Source organism: Microcaecilia unicolor, unplaced genomic scaffold (genome assembly GCF_901765095.1).
Source record: "Microcaecilia unicolor unplaced genomic scaffold, aMicUni1.1, whole genome shotgun sequence".
Lineage (NCBI taxonomy): Eukaryota > Metazoa > Chordata > Amphibia > Gymnophiona > Siphonopidae > Microcaecilia > Microcaecilia unicolor.
The window spans coordinates 147,501-161,236 of record NW_021963077.1 but is presented as its reverse complement, the minus strand read 5'-3'; the positions used below and the strand labels follow the sequence as shown (position 1 = coordinate 161,236).

The window sequence follows — 13,736 nt, the reverse complement described above, 5'->3', positions numbered from 1 at the left end:
GTTACCTCTCGCCTTGACTACTGCAACCTGCTCCTCACTGGTCTCCCACTTAGCCACCTATCCCCCCTTCAGTCCGTTCAGAACTCTGCCGCACGTCTTATCTTCCGCCTGAACTGATACACTCATACCACCCCTCTCCTCAAGTCACTTCATTGGCTTCCGATCAGGTACCGCATTCAATTCAAGCTTCTGCTACTAACCTACAAATGTACTCGATCTACAGCCCCTCCTTACCTCTCAACCCTCATCTCCCCTTACGTTCCTACCCGTACCCTCCGCTCTCAAAACAAATCCCTCCTTTCAGTACCCTTCTCCACCACCGCCAACTCCAGACTCCGCCCTTTTTCCCTCGCCTCACCCCACGCTTGGAACAAACTCCCCGAGCCCATACGCCAAGCCCCCTCCCTGCCCATCTTCAAATCTCTGCTTAAAGCCCACCTCTTCAATGTCGCCTTCGGCACCTAACCTCTACACCTCTGCCCAGGAAACCTAGACTGCCCAACTTGACATTTTGTTACTTAGATTGTAAGCTCCTTTGAGCAGGGACTGTCCTTCGTTGTTTATTTTGTGCAGCGCTGCGTAACCCTAGTAGCGCTCTAGAAATGTTAAGTAGTAGTAGTAGTAGTAGATCAGCCAGCAGTTGCTGGCTGATCTGCAAGGCTTCGTACTGTTTCTGTGAGTCTGACATCCTGCATATATAACGTGCAGGACGTCAGACTCAGAAACAGAACAAAGCCTTGCGCCGGAAGAAGAGGACCACGGCAGACCACGGCCTCTGCCTTGCAGATCAGCCAGCAACTCACAGAAACAGAATGAAGCCTTGCAGATCAGCCAGCGGTTGCTGGCTGATCTGCAAGGCTTCGTTCTGTTTCTGTGAGCCTAACGTCCTGCACATACAATGTGTAGGACCTCAGAAACAGAACGAAGCCTTGCGCCGGAAGAAGAGGACCTCGGCTGGCGGGGGTTGGGGTCCCCCGCCAGCAAAGGTATGCGACGGCGGGTTGGCAGCGGGAGGAGGGGGGGTCGAGAGGGTCATCAGCAGGGGGGTCCAGGGCCAAATCTACGGGGGCCAAGGCCCCCATGGCCCCACGTAGCTACGCCACTGCATTCAGGCACCTTGGGCAAATCACCCTCCGGTGCCTCCAAGTAAGCTCTTTGGGGACAAGAAAATACCTACTGTGACTGAATGTAACTCGCATAGAGCTACATTCCCTCCCCCCCCCCCCCCAACAGTAATATTGCCTTCTTCTGTGGTTTAGCACTCACCTGGGAACACAAAAGGCGCCCCTGACCACAACTTCTTCACATCCACTAAGTAATATATGAGCAGCAGCAGCAGGAAGGCGAAGCAACACAGAGTTGTCACATAGGAGATGGACCTGTGTACATTAGAAGTAGAAGGATTTATGTTTCAATCATTTTTATTATCAGAATACAGTTTGAGTTTTTGCTTGTAACATGTCTCTTGTCTCATTAAAGTAATAACACGTGTTCTTTTTACAATATTAAACATTGTCTGTTTTCCATTTTCCCCCTCTCTCTATCCTTCCCCCTCCCCCTCCCCCCCCCCCCCTACTTCAAGACTATCATGATCTTGTTAATGTCCAGAACAGTCTATTTTGTCTGAGATCCATATTTCTCCAGCTGTCTTAGTCTGATGCGTAGCCGCTGGTAAATCCTCTTTTGAGTGCTTGGATGCAGAGTATACAAAAATCTTCTCCATATCTTTCTAAAAAGGCTGATATCTTGTGTTGTAGCCTCCATCAACCCACATAGTTCAATATGCAAGAGTTCTATCATCTTAGATCTCCATAGATCTTTAGATGGGGGATTCTCCTCTCTCCATAGTAGTAATATTACTTTCTTCCCAGTCATGGAGGCTCTCTGTAAAAACCCTGATAGTCCCGCTGGGGCAGGTTGTTGTATGCTGAATGTATCAAATAAAATTAAAGGGTCCGCCAATATCTGTATACTCCAGTATCTTGTAATTTCTTTTAAGATTAAAGTCCAAAAGTGACGGATGTGAGGACAGGTCCAAAACATGTGACCCAGTGTAGCTTGGGCAGCACCACATTTCATACATTCTCAGAAGTAGAAGGATTTAAATATGTGCATGATGTCTTGTACACTACAGAATTAGTTTAGTATGAGCTAATAAATTAGTAGGCTGCCAGGTGCATTTTAAAAATAAAGAAACCACTGCAATTAAATATTTTAAATTTGTTTTAAAGAGAAAAACAAGTCTAGCAACCCTACCAAGTCCTCAGGTCCAGACAGCCCGTTGATTGCAACCAGTTGCAGAAGTTAAAATTAAATGCCCTCAAGCAAAATATCTAAATGGGCCCTCGGAGTCAGGGGGAGGGGTCTATCTCAGACGATGCAGGAGTGGCTATAAGTGGGCTCCTTCCTTTTCTAGTCTCCATTTGTTGGTACTATACGGGCTGCCTGGGTAGAAATTTATACCACTGAGTGCACCATCCCATCCTTTTTGTTCATCTTGGACTCCACTTTTTTTTGTTTGTTTGTTTTGTAAAGAAAACTCTTGCCCTAAGGCTTGGGGTCTGCAGGGTTAGCTCAACTGCAAAGGTGCACTTAAGGGCAGGATGGGTTATGTCAAGGTCTCAGGTTAAACCACCCCGCCTCTCCCTGCAGGTATCATCAGCTAGCACAACTGTTTTGGGGGAGGGGGAATTAAAAAATAGTGTGGTGGGGAGAGAGGATAAACTGGTATCACTTAAAATGTTTCATCTTAGCCAAATGAACCAGTAAATTAATTATCCTAATTTCCACATGATAATCATAAGTATAATTATTGAGGATGCTGGAAAAAAAAAAACTGTGGGGCCCCCACTAATGCTTAGTGCATGCTAACAATTAGCTCATGCTAAATGCTAAGAAGTAAAAAGGCTTCTAAATAAATGTACATAAATAAGTACACATAAATGCATATACAAAAAAGATTATGCACATTCCTTACAACACTCTAATAATTAGCCCAGCTCCTATCAATATCATTTATTAGCAATCATTGTACTTTGCAATTACTGAACAGAACCCAATGGCTAGATTAATCTACAGATGCACATGCTTCGAGAGAACCAGCCCACTGTTGCAAGCACTACACCTGCTCTCCATTAGGGCGTGGACAATGTTGAAACTTTGTACCATGGTCTACAGAATCCTCTTCGGCGGCGCCCCAAACTACATGAAAGACCTGAACCCACTACCACCAAAAAATGCAAATGCAAGAAACTATCTAACCCTGCTGTATCCAAACTGCAAAAATCGTGCACACAAATCAGTCCACAACAGGATTTTCTTACTTAAGCACCAAATGGTGGAATTCCCTATCCAGAGACCTGAGAAGCATGAAACACAACCTGAACTTTCATAAACATCTTAAAGCCTACCTTTTCAAAATTTTTTTCCCAAACTACAACACCCAACAACAGAACCAATAGAAGTCCAGTTCCTGCCCTTGATGTCCCTACCTGACCCTACCTGTCACAACACTTCTGATAATAAAAATGTTATCACTGTAACTCTGTAAGCCACACTGAACCAATTCAGTTTGGAAAATCATGGGATATACATACTGTTATAAATAAATAAAATCAAACTGATGCCATGCTGAAAATTAAAAAGATGTTGGGAAAAACCTAACTATGGCTTTTCTAAGGAGTGGAAGAGGAAAATGGAGGTGATCCCAACATGGAAATAGGTTTCCAGTAAAAACCAAATAAAAAACCTACTCTTGACCTCTGTGGTAGAAAAGGAACCAAGGTAGCTTCATTTGGGATGGCCAACATACATGTGGGTGGAAGAAATAGTTCTAAGAACTACCAGAAGTCCAGATAGTTGATGTTTACTTTTATTGGAGAATAAAATTTGTTTTAACTAAAGGGAATGGGACTTGATATACTGCCTTTCTGTGGTTTTTGCTACTACATTCAAAGCGGTTTACATAGTATATACAGGTACTTATTTATACCTGGGGCAATGGAGGGTTAAGTGACTTGCCCAGAGTCACAAGGAGCTGCAGTGGGAATCGAACCCAGTTCCCTAGGATCAAAGTCCGCTGCACTAACCACTAGGCTTTTATTGTGAAGATACTGGACTTCTGGTAGTTCTTGGAACTATTTCTTCCACTCTCGTTTGCTTGTTTGATCTGCTATGGAAGTATTCACCTGACGTTTTTGGTCCAACACACATGTGGTTCACTGTGCTAAAAATCTCTACAAGCCTGAAGAGTTTTGCTATGCTTTTTCCAGACGTCACCCAACTGTAAGGACTACATATCTTGCCCATCCTCTGGGAAATATGTATTTCACGCATATTCATTGGTGACTTCCTGAAAATCGGGCTACAGGGTGGACCTATCTAATTCTATAACGCTGCATGCATTTTAAGAGAGCAATTCTGACCCACCCATGTCCCTCCCATCAATACGCCCTCTTTTCAGATCCGCGCAGAAAAACTTAGGCACTATTCTATAACTGGGTGCTTAAGTGTAGTTCCGTGCAGATCCGCCATTTTTGGCACCTTGCTTCCCTTATAACGCTTTTCCGCACAGGAAAATTGGCATGGAAATAGTGTATAATGTTGGGCACCATATATAGAATTCCCTAGATAATGTTTATTAAAAGTTTTCATCTGCACAACACTCAAAAGGTCAAATAATGTAACATCACAAGGAATTAGACTTGACTTAAATGACAAACAGCCAATAGGATTGGATCTCCCCAGATATTCCACAGTGTCTACTCCCCCACTTACCATAAATTCTTGTTTATTGGAATAAATCCTTCATTTTGTGAACATTTTGTCAATATAGCTGAAATGATACCCTAAAAACAGCAAATTGTGAGAGATTTAAATAAATACACTGCAATACACTTAAGCCAGACAAAAAAACAATGGATTTTACTAAGAAACAAAGCTAAAAAGACAAACACTTGCTGGATTCTTTTCTGATTACTTCAGTCTCCCAAGCAGGGGCGCAGCCAGACCTGAATGTTTGGTGGGCCCGGAGCCCTATGGCCCGCCTCCCCGCTGCAACCGCACATACCTTGCCTGGCAGGGGTCCCCAACCCTGCCAGCTGAAATGTTTCTCCAGTGCTGTCCTCTGCACATTGCCTGCACCGCTTCCTTTCACGTTGCGTGCATGCTCGGTTTCAGTGAAACTGAGCATGTGTGAAGTGTTGAGCATGCTCAGTTTCACCAAAACCGAGCATGAGCGCACGATGTAAGGGGAAGCAGGGCAGGCAATGTGCAGAGGACAGCGCTGGAGAAATGCTTCAGCTGGTGGGGGTTCCAAAACAGGGGCTCCAGATTCCAGGGACAGGTCTGCTCTTTGGCCACTGTGAATAACTGGATAGTTTTTTTTAAGAGGAAGAGATCCGGGAAGCATCAGCCAGGACTCTCTAAATTTGAGAAACATACCATATAATTAAGAGCTTTGGGACACTCAGCCCAATTGTTCTCCCAAAACAGTATCCGGTTTTATCCGTACGAATCAGAAAGCCATGATGAAAAGCTGCATTTATCCAGAAGATGCCTGTATTAATAGCCCACAAGAACATATACAAACCTACAGTGTGGGGACAATTCTATAACTGGGCACCACAAGTTTGGCATCTTGACGTAGTACGCCGAGTGTGAATTCTATAACAAAATCTGGGTGCCAAGATTCCATTACAGAATATGAATGTAACTTCATTTAGGCACACCCACTTACGCGTTGTCAATAGCAGGCATAAACGTGTGTGCCTAAATTCAGCACAAACCCTCAGATTCTATAAATGGTGCCATCCTAAGATCAGCATACAAATAAATTAATGAGTCGTTACTTAATAATTGGACATAAACTGACATTAATTGGCACTAATTTGGATTTGTGCGAGGATCTGGGTATGCACAATTCTATGATGATCCATACCAAATCCTCTCACACGCAACCCAAAAGTGGGTGTGGCCATGGGAGGGGGATGGGCAGGTCAGAGGCGTTCCAAAGAATTATGGGGTCCTTTTACCAAGATGTGGTAAAAAGGGCCCTGTTGCTAGTGGCAGGGGCTGTTTTGGCCACACACTGTGGCCCTTTTTACCGAAACGGATAAAAAGGCCGAAAAAAAGACATAGCCATGAGGTAAGATTTCACTTACCGTGTGACCATGTGGGGATCGGCAGTAGCTCCAGATTGATGCATGGTAAGCCCAAGTTGGGCTTACTGCTGCTTTGTAAAAGGACCCCTCCCATTGTGCAGTGTTGTAGAATTTGGGGGATATGCACCAGGTTTCAGATAGCTTAAGTCCAAACACCCAGAGCTGGGTGCTGGAATACCTGCTAGGTGTTGTTTTATAAAGAGTGCTCATCCTAGAGCCCTTTATAGAATAGAACTGAGAATTGATTTTTCCCACTGCCTTTTTTCAGCATCATTTACTGAATCTGGCCCATAACATACAGTATTCTTTAAAGGCGGTATATGAAATGAGACAATAAACAAACAAAAAAAAACTTACACAAGTAAATGTTGGTCCAGCCTACTACACCCCACCCACATTCCTCCCCTGTGAACACTCCTGTGCATGTACAAGCTAAGCGAGTTGTGTGCACCATTTGCACATGGCACTTACCTGCCTACGTTCAAGTATTCCATAATTTAAGGTTGCAAATGGTGTACAAATTTAGGTGCCAAGTCAGAATGAGGAGAAATGTACTTTGTGCATGGATAAATCAACTCTTTCTTGGCCCAGCAGCTTCTCTTCCTGTGGGCTCAATTGGAACCAATATTTATAGGGCTATGGTGCCACAAACCTTCATTTACAACTACTCATGGATTCCCCAGTCCATACACTGCATCCAGTCTTTGGCCTGCAGATTGGGGTGGGTGGGGGTAGGAGGGCAGGGACCTAGCAATTCCACCCTCTAGATGTTGCTGTTGCACAATCAGTGGGACTCCCTCCTCCCACACGTAATGAATGCTGCTGCCAACAGAATCACCAGCCTAGGGAATGGAAGAGCTGACTCCAGAACCAAAACCATGATCTCAGCATAGCAGTATGTAGCATTACCACTGAACCATCAGAATGGCCCAAACGAGAACATGAAAGATGTCTACCGCTAATCCTTCAATGCTTTTAGCAGTTTTCATAAAACTACAAACTGAATCATGCCAACACTTAGGTGAACCTGCCAAGTAACATGGGAAGCCAAAAGCTGAAAATGACTCCCTTCACCTCCAAAAAACCTTATTAGAAAATCATCCATTTTTGTGATTCCTTTATTATCTCTATAAATGCTTTTTCTTTTACAAATGGTTTCAACACTAGATGCAACATGAAGCAATTTCTTCAGAACAGTAATATAGTAGATATAAACAGATGAGGGTCCCCGTCTATAGCTGCACTGTTTTAAAGACATAGCCCAACCACCTGTACTCTGTACTAATCTAACTTGGGTCATTACCCTCCATTGTCCTCTCTCGCCCTCATCACCTCCCACAGCTCTAGGGTCTGACCCTCCTTATCCAAACACGTTTAGCTGTCCCTGTAATCATACCTCTATTGATCCAGGTTGCCAGCCCCCACATTTCTTTCCACCCAGCTCTTTTCACCACTGCTCTTACCACTGAATTTTTTCCTTGATTTCAGCATTATACTTGCTATGGAGCAAAAACTGACGTCAGAGCCTCCAGGTGAAATCTGCTGCACCAACAAAAGAATTATCCAAAGCTGTCATGGACCTAAGCTTTCCACATCTTAGCAGTAACACTGTTCATCTGATGAGGGTGTTATATGTTGGTCCAATTAAAATGACCACCATTTACAAAAAGCATGAGATGCACCAAAGGGTTGGAACATTCTTCAGAGGTGGATTTTATTACATTTAGATGACCTTCCCCAAACCCCCGTTTTCCTAGTCTGGTCATGGCAACAGTGACTCTGAGCCTGGAATCCATGCACCAGAGATCCTTCCATAGATTGGGATAGGCTGGAATGGGCTTTGATGATATCTCCAGTAGCTTTTATTAAAGTGACGAAAAACAGAAATATAACCGCATACAAAGCATACAATACAAAACACTATCCCATATTTGTAAGGACAGTGCTGGGACCATGATCAGGTATTTTATATCACATTCATTACTGGTTTGATCATGAATTAATAATGAGTGTGACTGTTGGGCAGATTGGAGGAACCGCTCAGATCTTATCTGCTGTCATCTGCTATGTTACATCCAGCCACCAAGGGCTTTATTCTGTAAAGTTTATGCTCCTAAATTAAGAGCCTAATCTATGCTCCAAAATAGATTATGCTTGTAATTTAGGAGCGTAAATTTAGGAGAATAACCTTTATAGAATAAGGCCCCAAGTGTTACCTTCAAATGACCCGTGATTCCTCCCAGCTTGAGGCCTATGACCTCTGCCTCTGCAACATCCCTAGTCCTGGCTAACCCAAGTTATTGAAGACCTGATCTCAGAATCGATTTGGGGATCCTCCACATAACAATGCACTGCATTTCACTGCCACTGAGTAGACCCCGGATTGTCCTTTGAACAGAGTTGAAGACAAATAAGAAAGTGCACCACAGAAAAAGACAAAAAATAATAGTAAATGCGCACTACAGGAAAAAAACAACAACAACAACCACAGAGCTCTGTTTCTGCAGCAAGAAGACCAGCCTGACATGTTTCGCCAACATGGGGGTTAAATTGTCATGTATCTGTCAAAACATATGAAACTGTCATGACTCTTGGAGCTTGGTAATTAGAAGCCCCAATATCATGGAGTATAACCCTGGCACAGCAATCACCTGAAGTCTCTATTATTTTATGAAGTCTCTTTTATTGAATAAATCACAGATAATTTACTCACAGATAGATGTTCAGGATACAGAGACTTCTTAATCTGGAGGTTGTGGGAGGTGAAGATCTGAAGAGAGGTAGTTGTATTGCAGGGGGAGGGGAAAGTAGTTGAACAGGTAGAAACAGTCCAAAGCTGGGTGACTGGAATGTGCGATATCTCATTTGGAATGAGATACTCTCATTATACACCAAAATTATTATTAAATAATCTGTTTATTACATAAGTACATAAGTAATGCCACACTGGGAAAAGACCAAGGGTCCATCGAGCCCAGCATCCTATCCATGACAGCGGCCAATCCAGGCCAAGGGCACCTGGCAAGCTTCCCAAACGAACAAACATTCTATACATGTTATTCCTGGAATTGTGGATTTTTCCCAAGTCCATTTAGTAGCGTCTAACCCCTTTTTAAACTCTGCCAAACTAACTGCCTTCACCACGTTCTCCTGCAACGAATTCGAGTTTAATTACGCATTGGGTGAAGAAATATTTTCTCCGATTTGTTTTAAATTTACTACACTGTAGTTTCATCACATGCCCCCTAGTCCTAGTATTTTTGGAAAGCGTGAACAGACGCTTCACATCCACCTGTTCCACTCCACTCATTTTATATACCTCTATCATGTCCCCCCTCAGCCATCTCTTCTCCAAGCTGAAAAGCCCTAGCCTCCTTAGTCTTTCTTCTTAGGGAAGTCATCCCATCCCCACTATCATTTTAGTCACCCTTCGCTGCACCTTTTCCAGTTCCACTATATCTTTCTTGAGATGCGGCGACCAGAATTGAACACAATACTCAAGGCTCGGTCGCACCATAGAGCGATATAACGGCATTATAACATCCTCACACCTGTTTTCCATACTTTTCCTAATAATACCCAACATTCTATTCGCTTTCCGAGCCGCAGCAGCACACTGAGCAGAAGGTTTCAGTGTATTATCGACGATGACACCCAGATCCCTTTCTTGGTCCGTAACTCCTAATGTGGAACCTTGCATGACATAGCTATAATTCGGGTTCTTTTTTCCCACATGCATCACCTTGCACTTGCTCACATTAAACGTCATCTGCCATCTAGCCGCCCAGTCTCCCAGTCTCATAAGGTCCTTCTGTAATTTTTCACAATCCTGTCGCGAGTTAACGACTTTGAATAACTTTGAGTCATCAGCAAATTTAATTACCTCGCTAGTTACTCCCATCTCTAAATCATTTATAAATATATTAAAAAGCAGCGGTCCTAGCACAGACCCCTGAGGAACCCCACTAACTACCCTTCTCCATTGTGAATACTGCCCATTTAACCCCACTCTATGTTTCCTATCCTTCAACCAGTTTTTAATCCACAATAGGACATTTCCTCCTATCCCATGACCCTCCAATTTCCTCTGCAGTCTTTCATGAAATACCTTGTCAAACGCCTTTTGAAAATCCAGATACACAATATCAACCGGCTCCCCTTTGTCCACATGTTTGTTTACTCCTTCAAAGAATTGATTAATAACATAGAACAAGCAGCAGAAAATTACAACAGAACAAAGCATTGGCAACATGAAAAACTGAAGGTATGCCAACCTTCCAAATACTCAGGGGGTGTCCCAGCCTCCACCCCTTCAGGATGCATGCCAACCCCAAACATCCACCTGGGAACCCAAATAATAGAGAACCACTACTAGTTTACAATGTCTAGTACCTTCCTAAGCCCCTCCCTACCCCCCAACCCCACTCCCCTCCCAGATGATACCCCAACACCCCTCATTCTAAGCAAACCGTCTATGGTTCAACCCTCTCACATGGCCTCAGCTATGCCAAAACAGAACGGGACCCCTCAAGAATAACAGTGCCCACCTCAATGCCAAATTGGTACACTTTAAGAAAACAAGTTGCACTACCCGTATGTCCGCCATGAGGGTTGTGAAGTGTTGTTCAAACGAATCCAATTTATCTATAATCACCTGCAGCTGTTGGCCCACGGTATGTTCAATAGCACACTGCACCTCAGTGGTGACTTCTGCCAATTATTCCGAACTCGGGGTTGGCGAGGCTGGTGCTGCTTTATCTATCATCTTATAAGCGCAACCCGGCTGTACACAGAAGGTACGTGGGGTGTCTTGACCCAATGCCTAAAGCAGAGGGGTCCCAGAATGCAGATTAAATGCAGCTTTCAACTGGCTAGCTGGGAGCTCTGATTTCTCCCTCCTCATTCTCCATGACTAAACTGGAAGTCTATATAACAAAATTATTAAAAGAATAAAAACAATTAAAAGCTAATAAAATAAACAGAACCAATTAGACACTTGAACATTATTGAACAATGCAACTTAGAGCATATATCATAAATACAAATCAACTGTTTCCAACGAAACTCTTTCCATTAATGCATATAATTGTACCTCCTCTGACTAAAGCATGAAGACACCCAAGAGATAACAAAATCTAAAAATCCTATGCATGTTTCCCTTCTAAAATTGTAAATTTTTGTAACAACTAAGTTACTAAAACACTCACAGATAAGAACAATAAATGAGTTTCCCTATAACTTAGGGCCCTGTTTACTAAGGTGCGCTAGCTTTTTTAGCTCATGCTAAAAATTATCGTGCGCTAACCGTGTAGACGCCCACAGGAATATTATGGGCATGCTAAAACATTAGCGAACCTCTAATGTGGTTTAGTAAACAGGGCCCTTAGATTCATAAGAATATAACATAAGAACATAAGAGTAGCCATACTGGGTCAGACCAGTGGTTCATCTTGCCCAGTATCCTGTTTTCCAAACAGTGGCCAAGCCAGGACACAAATACCTGGCAGAAACCCAAATTGTGGCAACACTCCATACTACAAATCCCAGGGCAACCAGTTGCTTCCCATGCCCATCTCAATAGCAGACTATGGACTTTTCCTCCAGAAATTTGTACAAACCCTTTCTAAACCCATATATGCTAACCACTGTTACCACCTCCTCCGGCAAAGAGTTCCAGAGCTCAACTATTCGTTGAGTGAAAAAATATTTCCTCCTGTTTTAAAAGTATTTCCATGTAACTTCCTTGAGTGTCCCCTAGTCTTTATACTTTTGGAACGAGTAAAATGATTTATTCTACTCGTTCTACACCAGCCAGGATTATGTAGAACTCAATCATATCTCCCCTCATCCATCTCTTTTCCAAGCTGAAGAGCCCTAACCTCTCTAAGCTTTCCTCATACGAGAGGAGTTCTATCCCCTTTACCATTTTGGTCGCACTTCTTTGATCCTTTTCAAATTCAACTATATCTTTTTTGAGATACAGCGACCAGAACTGAATGCAATACTCGAGGTACGGACGCACAATGGAGCAATACAAAGGCATTATACTATTTTCGGTCTTATTCACTATCCCTTTCCTAAAAATTCCTACCATCCTGTTTGCTTTTTTGGCCACCACCGCACAACGAGCAGAAGATTTCAGAATATTATCTACGACGACACCCAGATCTTTTTCTTGAGAGCTGACCCCCCCAAAGCATATAAGAAATAGTACAAGTCCCAAAACAATTTGTCTTCTTAAAACAAAAATTTGTATAAGAGACAAATGTCTACTTTAGTCAGGGGGACCACTCACCAGTGCACAAACAGCAAATTTAAAAAATTGTTTTGGAGTATCTATTTGGTTAGCTCTGTGTTTCCATATTTTATTAGATATTTTTTTTTAATTCTTTTAATAATTTTGGTGTATCATGTCTTTTATATGTTTTCACAGATACATTACACACAACCCCTGAAGCAGCCTGTTGGCTAGTTATTGTATAATGAAGATTTTTTGCTACAGAAACAGAGCTCTGCTTAGATTTTTGTAGTTCACACATTTTTTAAACATTGTTTTTGCGTTTGAACAGAACTGGCCTCCCATTTATGACAACCATTTACAATAAGGCATTCAAAGTTGCAGCCAACCACTTTCAGCTCTTGAAAAGAGTGAAAGCATTCACTTGAAAAAAGTAAACAAATCAACCTCTACTCACCATTATGATGCCCCATATAAAAAACCTTCTTATAATTTGATTGTGCTGGTCTTTGTAAAACAAAAGTATCTTTCCAGCCTTAAATTTAAAAAAAAAACAAAAATGCAAGATTATTGTGTCAGAATGTTACGATTTTAAAATTTAAAAAAAGGTTTGCCACTTTAACAATGGCAAGTAAGATAGTTTTAAAGCTTCTCTTGCTGCCTGTAATGTTCAAGTGCGTGAGATTACAACTAAATATCATCTTTACTATAAACATAAGTTCAATCACTTTGGCAATAAAATAGGGGAATTACTTTCATTTGGTGACCCCAAGGACAGGCCCTCAATTTTGTAAGCATATTTCACATTAAATAGGGTGGTTACGGAGAAGAAGCATTTAACCACCTTGATTTACCAATATTACAAAACATTTTAATCTACTTCAACAGGTATCTCAGAACAATATATCATCTTATTTAACCACTAGTAAAAAAGGCCCGTTTCTCACACAAATGAAATGGGCGCTACCAAGGTTATCATGTAATGGTGATTATGTTTTTAAGGCAACCGTTAGGAGAAATGTTCTGTCATAATAAGTAATAATTGGGAAGGGTGTATAATGAGTAATATGTTCCAGGGGTATGAGATAAGGATTGTTTTATCTATGTTTTTTTTGTTTTAATCTTTCTTTTTTTGTGATTTTTATTTATAGTATTTTTTAAAAGATAAAGAGTACGCAGACTCCATCCATGTCCAGCATTTCTCCTCTCTTCCCTCCCCTCCATCTATGTGCATCTCCTTCCTGACTTCCCTCCCCTCCATCCATCCATGTCCAGCAACTCTCCATTCTCCCCTGCCCCCTCCATTCATCCATCCATGTTCAGCAATTCTCCTCTCT

The 13,736-nt window shown here is 42.3% G+C and overlaps 1 protein-coding gene across 4 annotated transcripts in view; it reads right to left on the bottom strand.

Annotated features, from left to right (window-relative positions):
* The window catches only part of LOC115458896 (heparan-alpha-glucosaminide N-acetyltransferase-like), a 94,299-nt gene that overhangs the window by 6,142 nt on the left and 74,421 nt on the right, over positions 1-13,736 (bottom strand). For all 4 annotated transcript variants that reach the window (XM_030188737.1, XM_030188738.1, XM_030188740.1 and 1 more), the window contains exons 15-17: positions 12,857-12,934; positions 4,777-4,847; positions 1,267-1,379 (exon numbers count right to left, since the gene is read on the bottom strand). In XM_030188737.1, the coding sequence (XP_030044597.1) occupies positions 1,267-1,379; positions 4,777-4,847; positions 12,857-12,934 (262 nt within the window). The remainder of the gene's footprint in view (positions 1-1,266; positions 1,380-4,776; positions 4,848-12,856; positions 12,935-13,736) is intronic.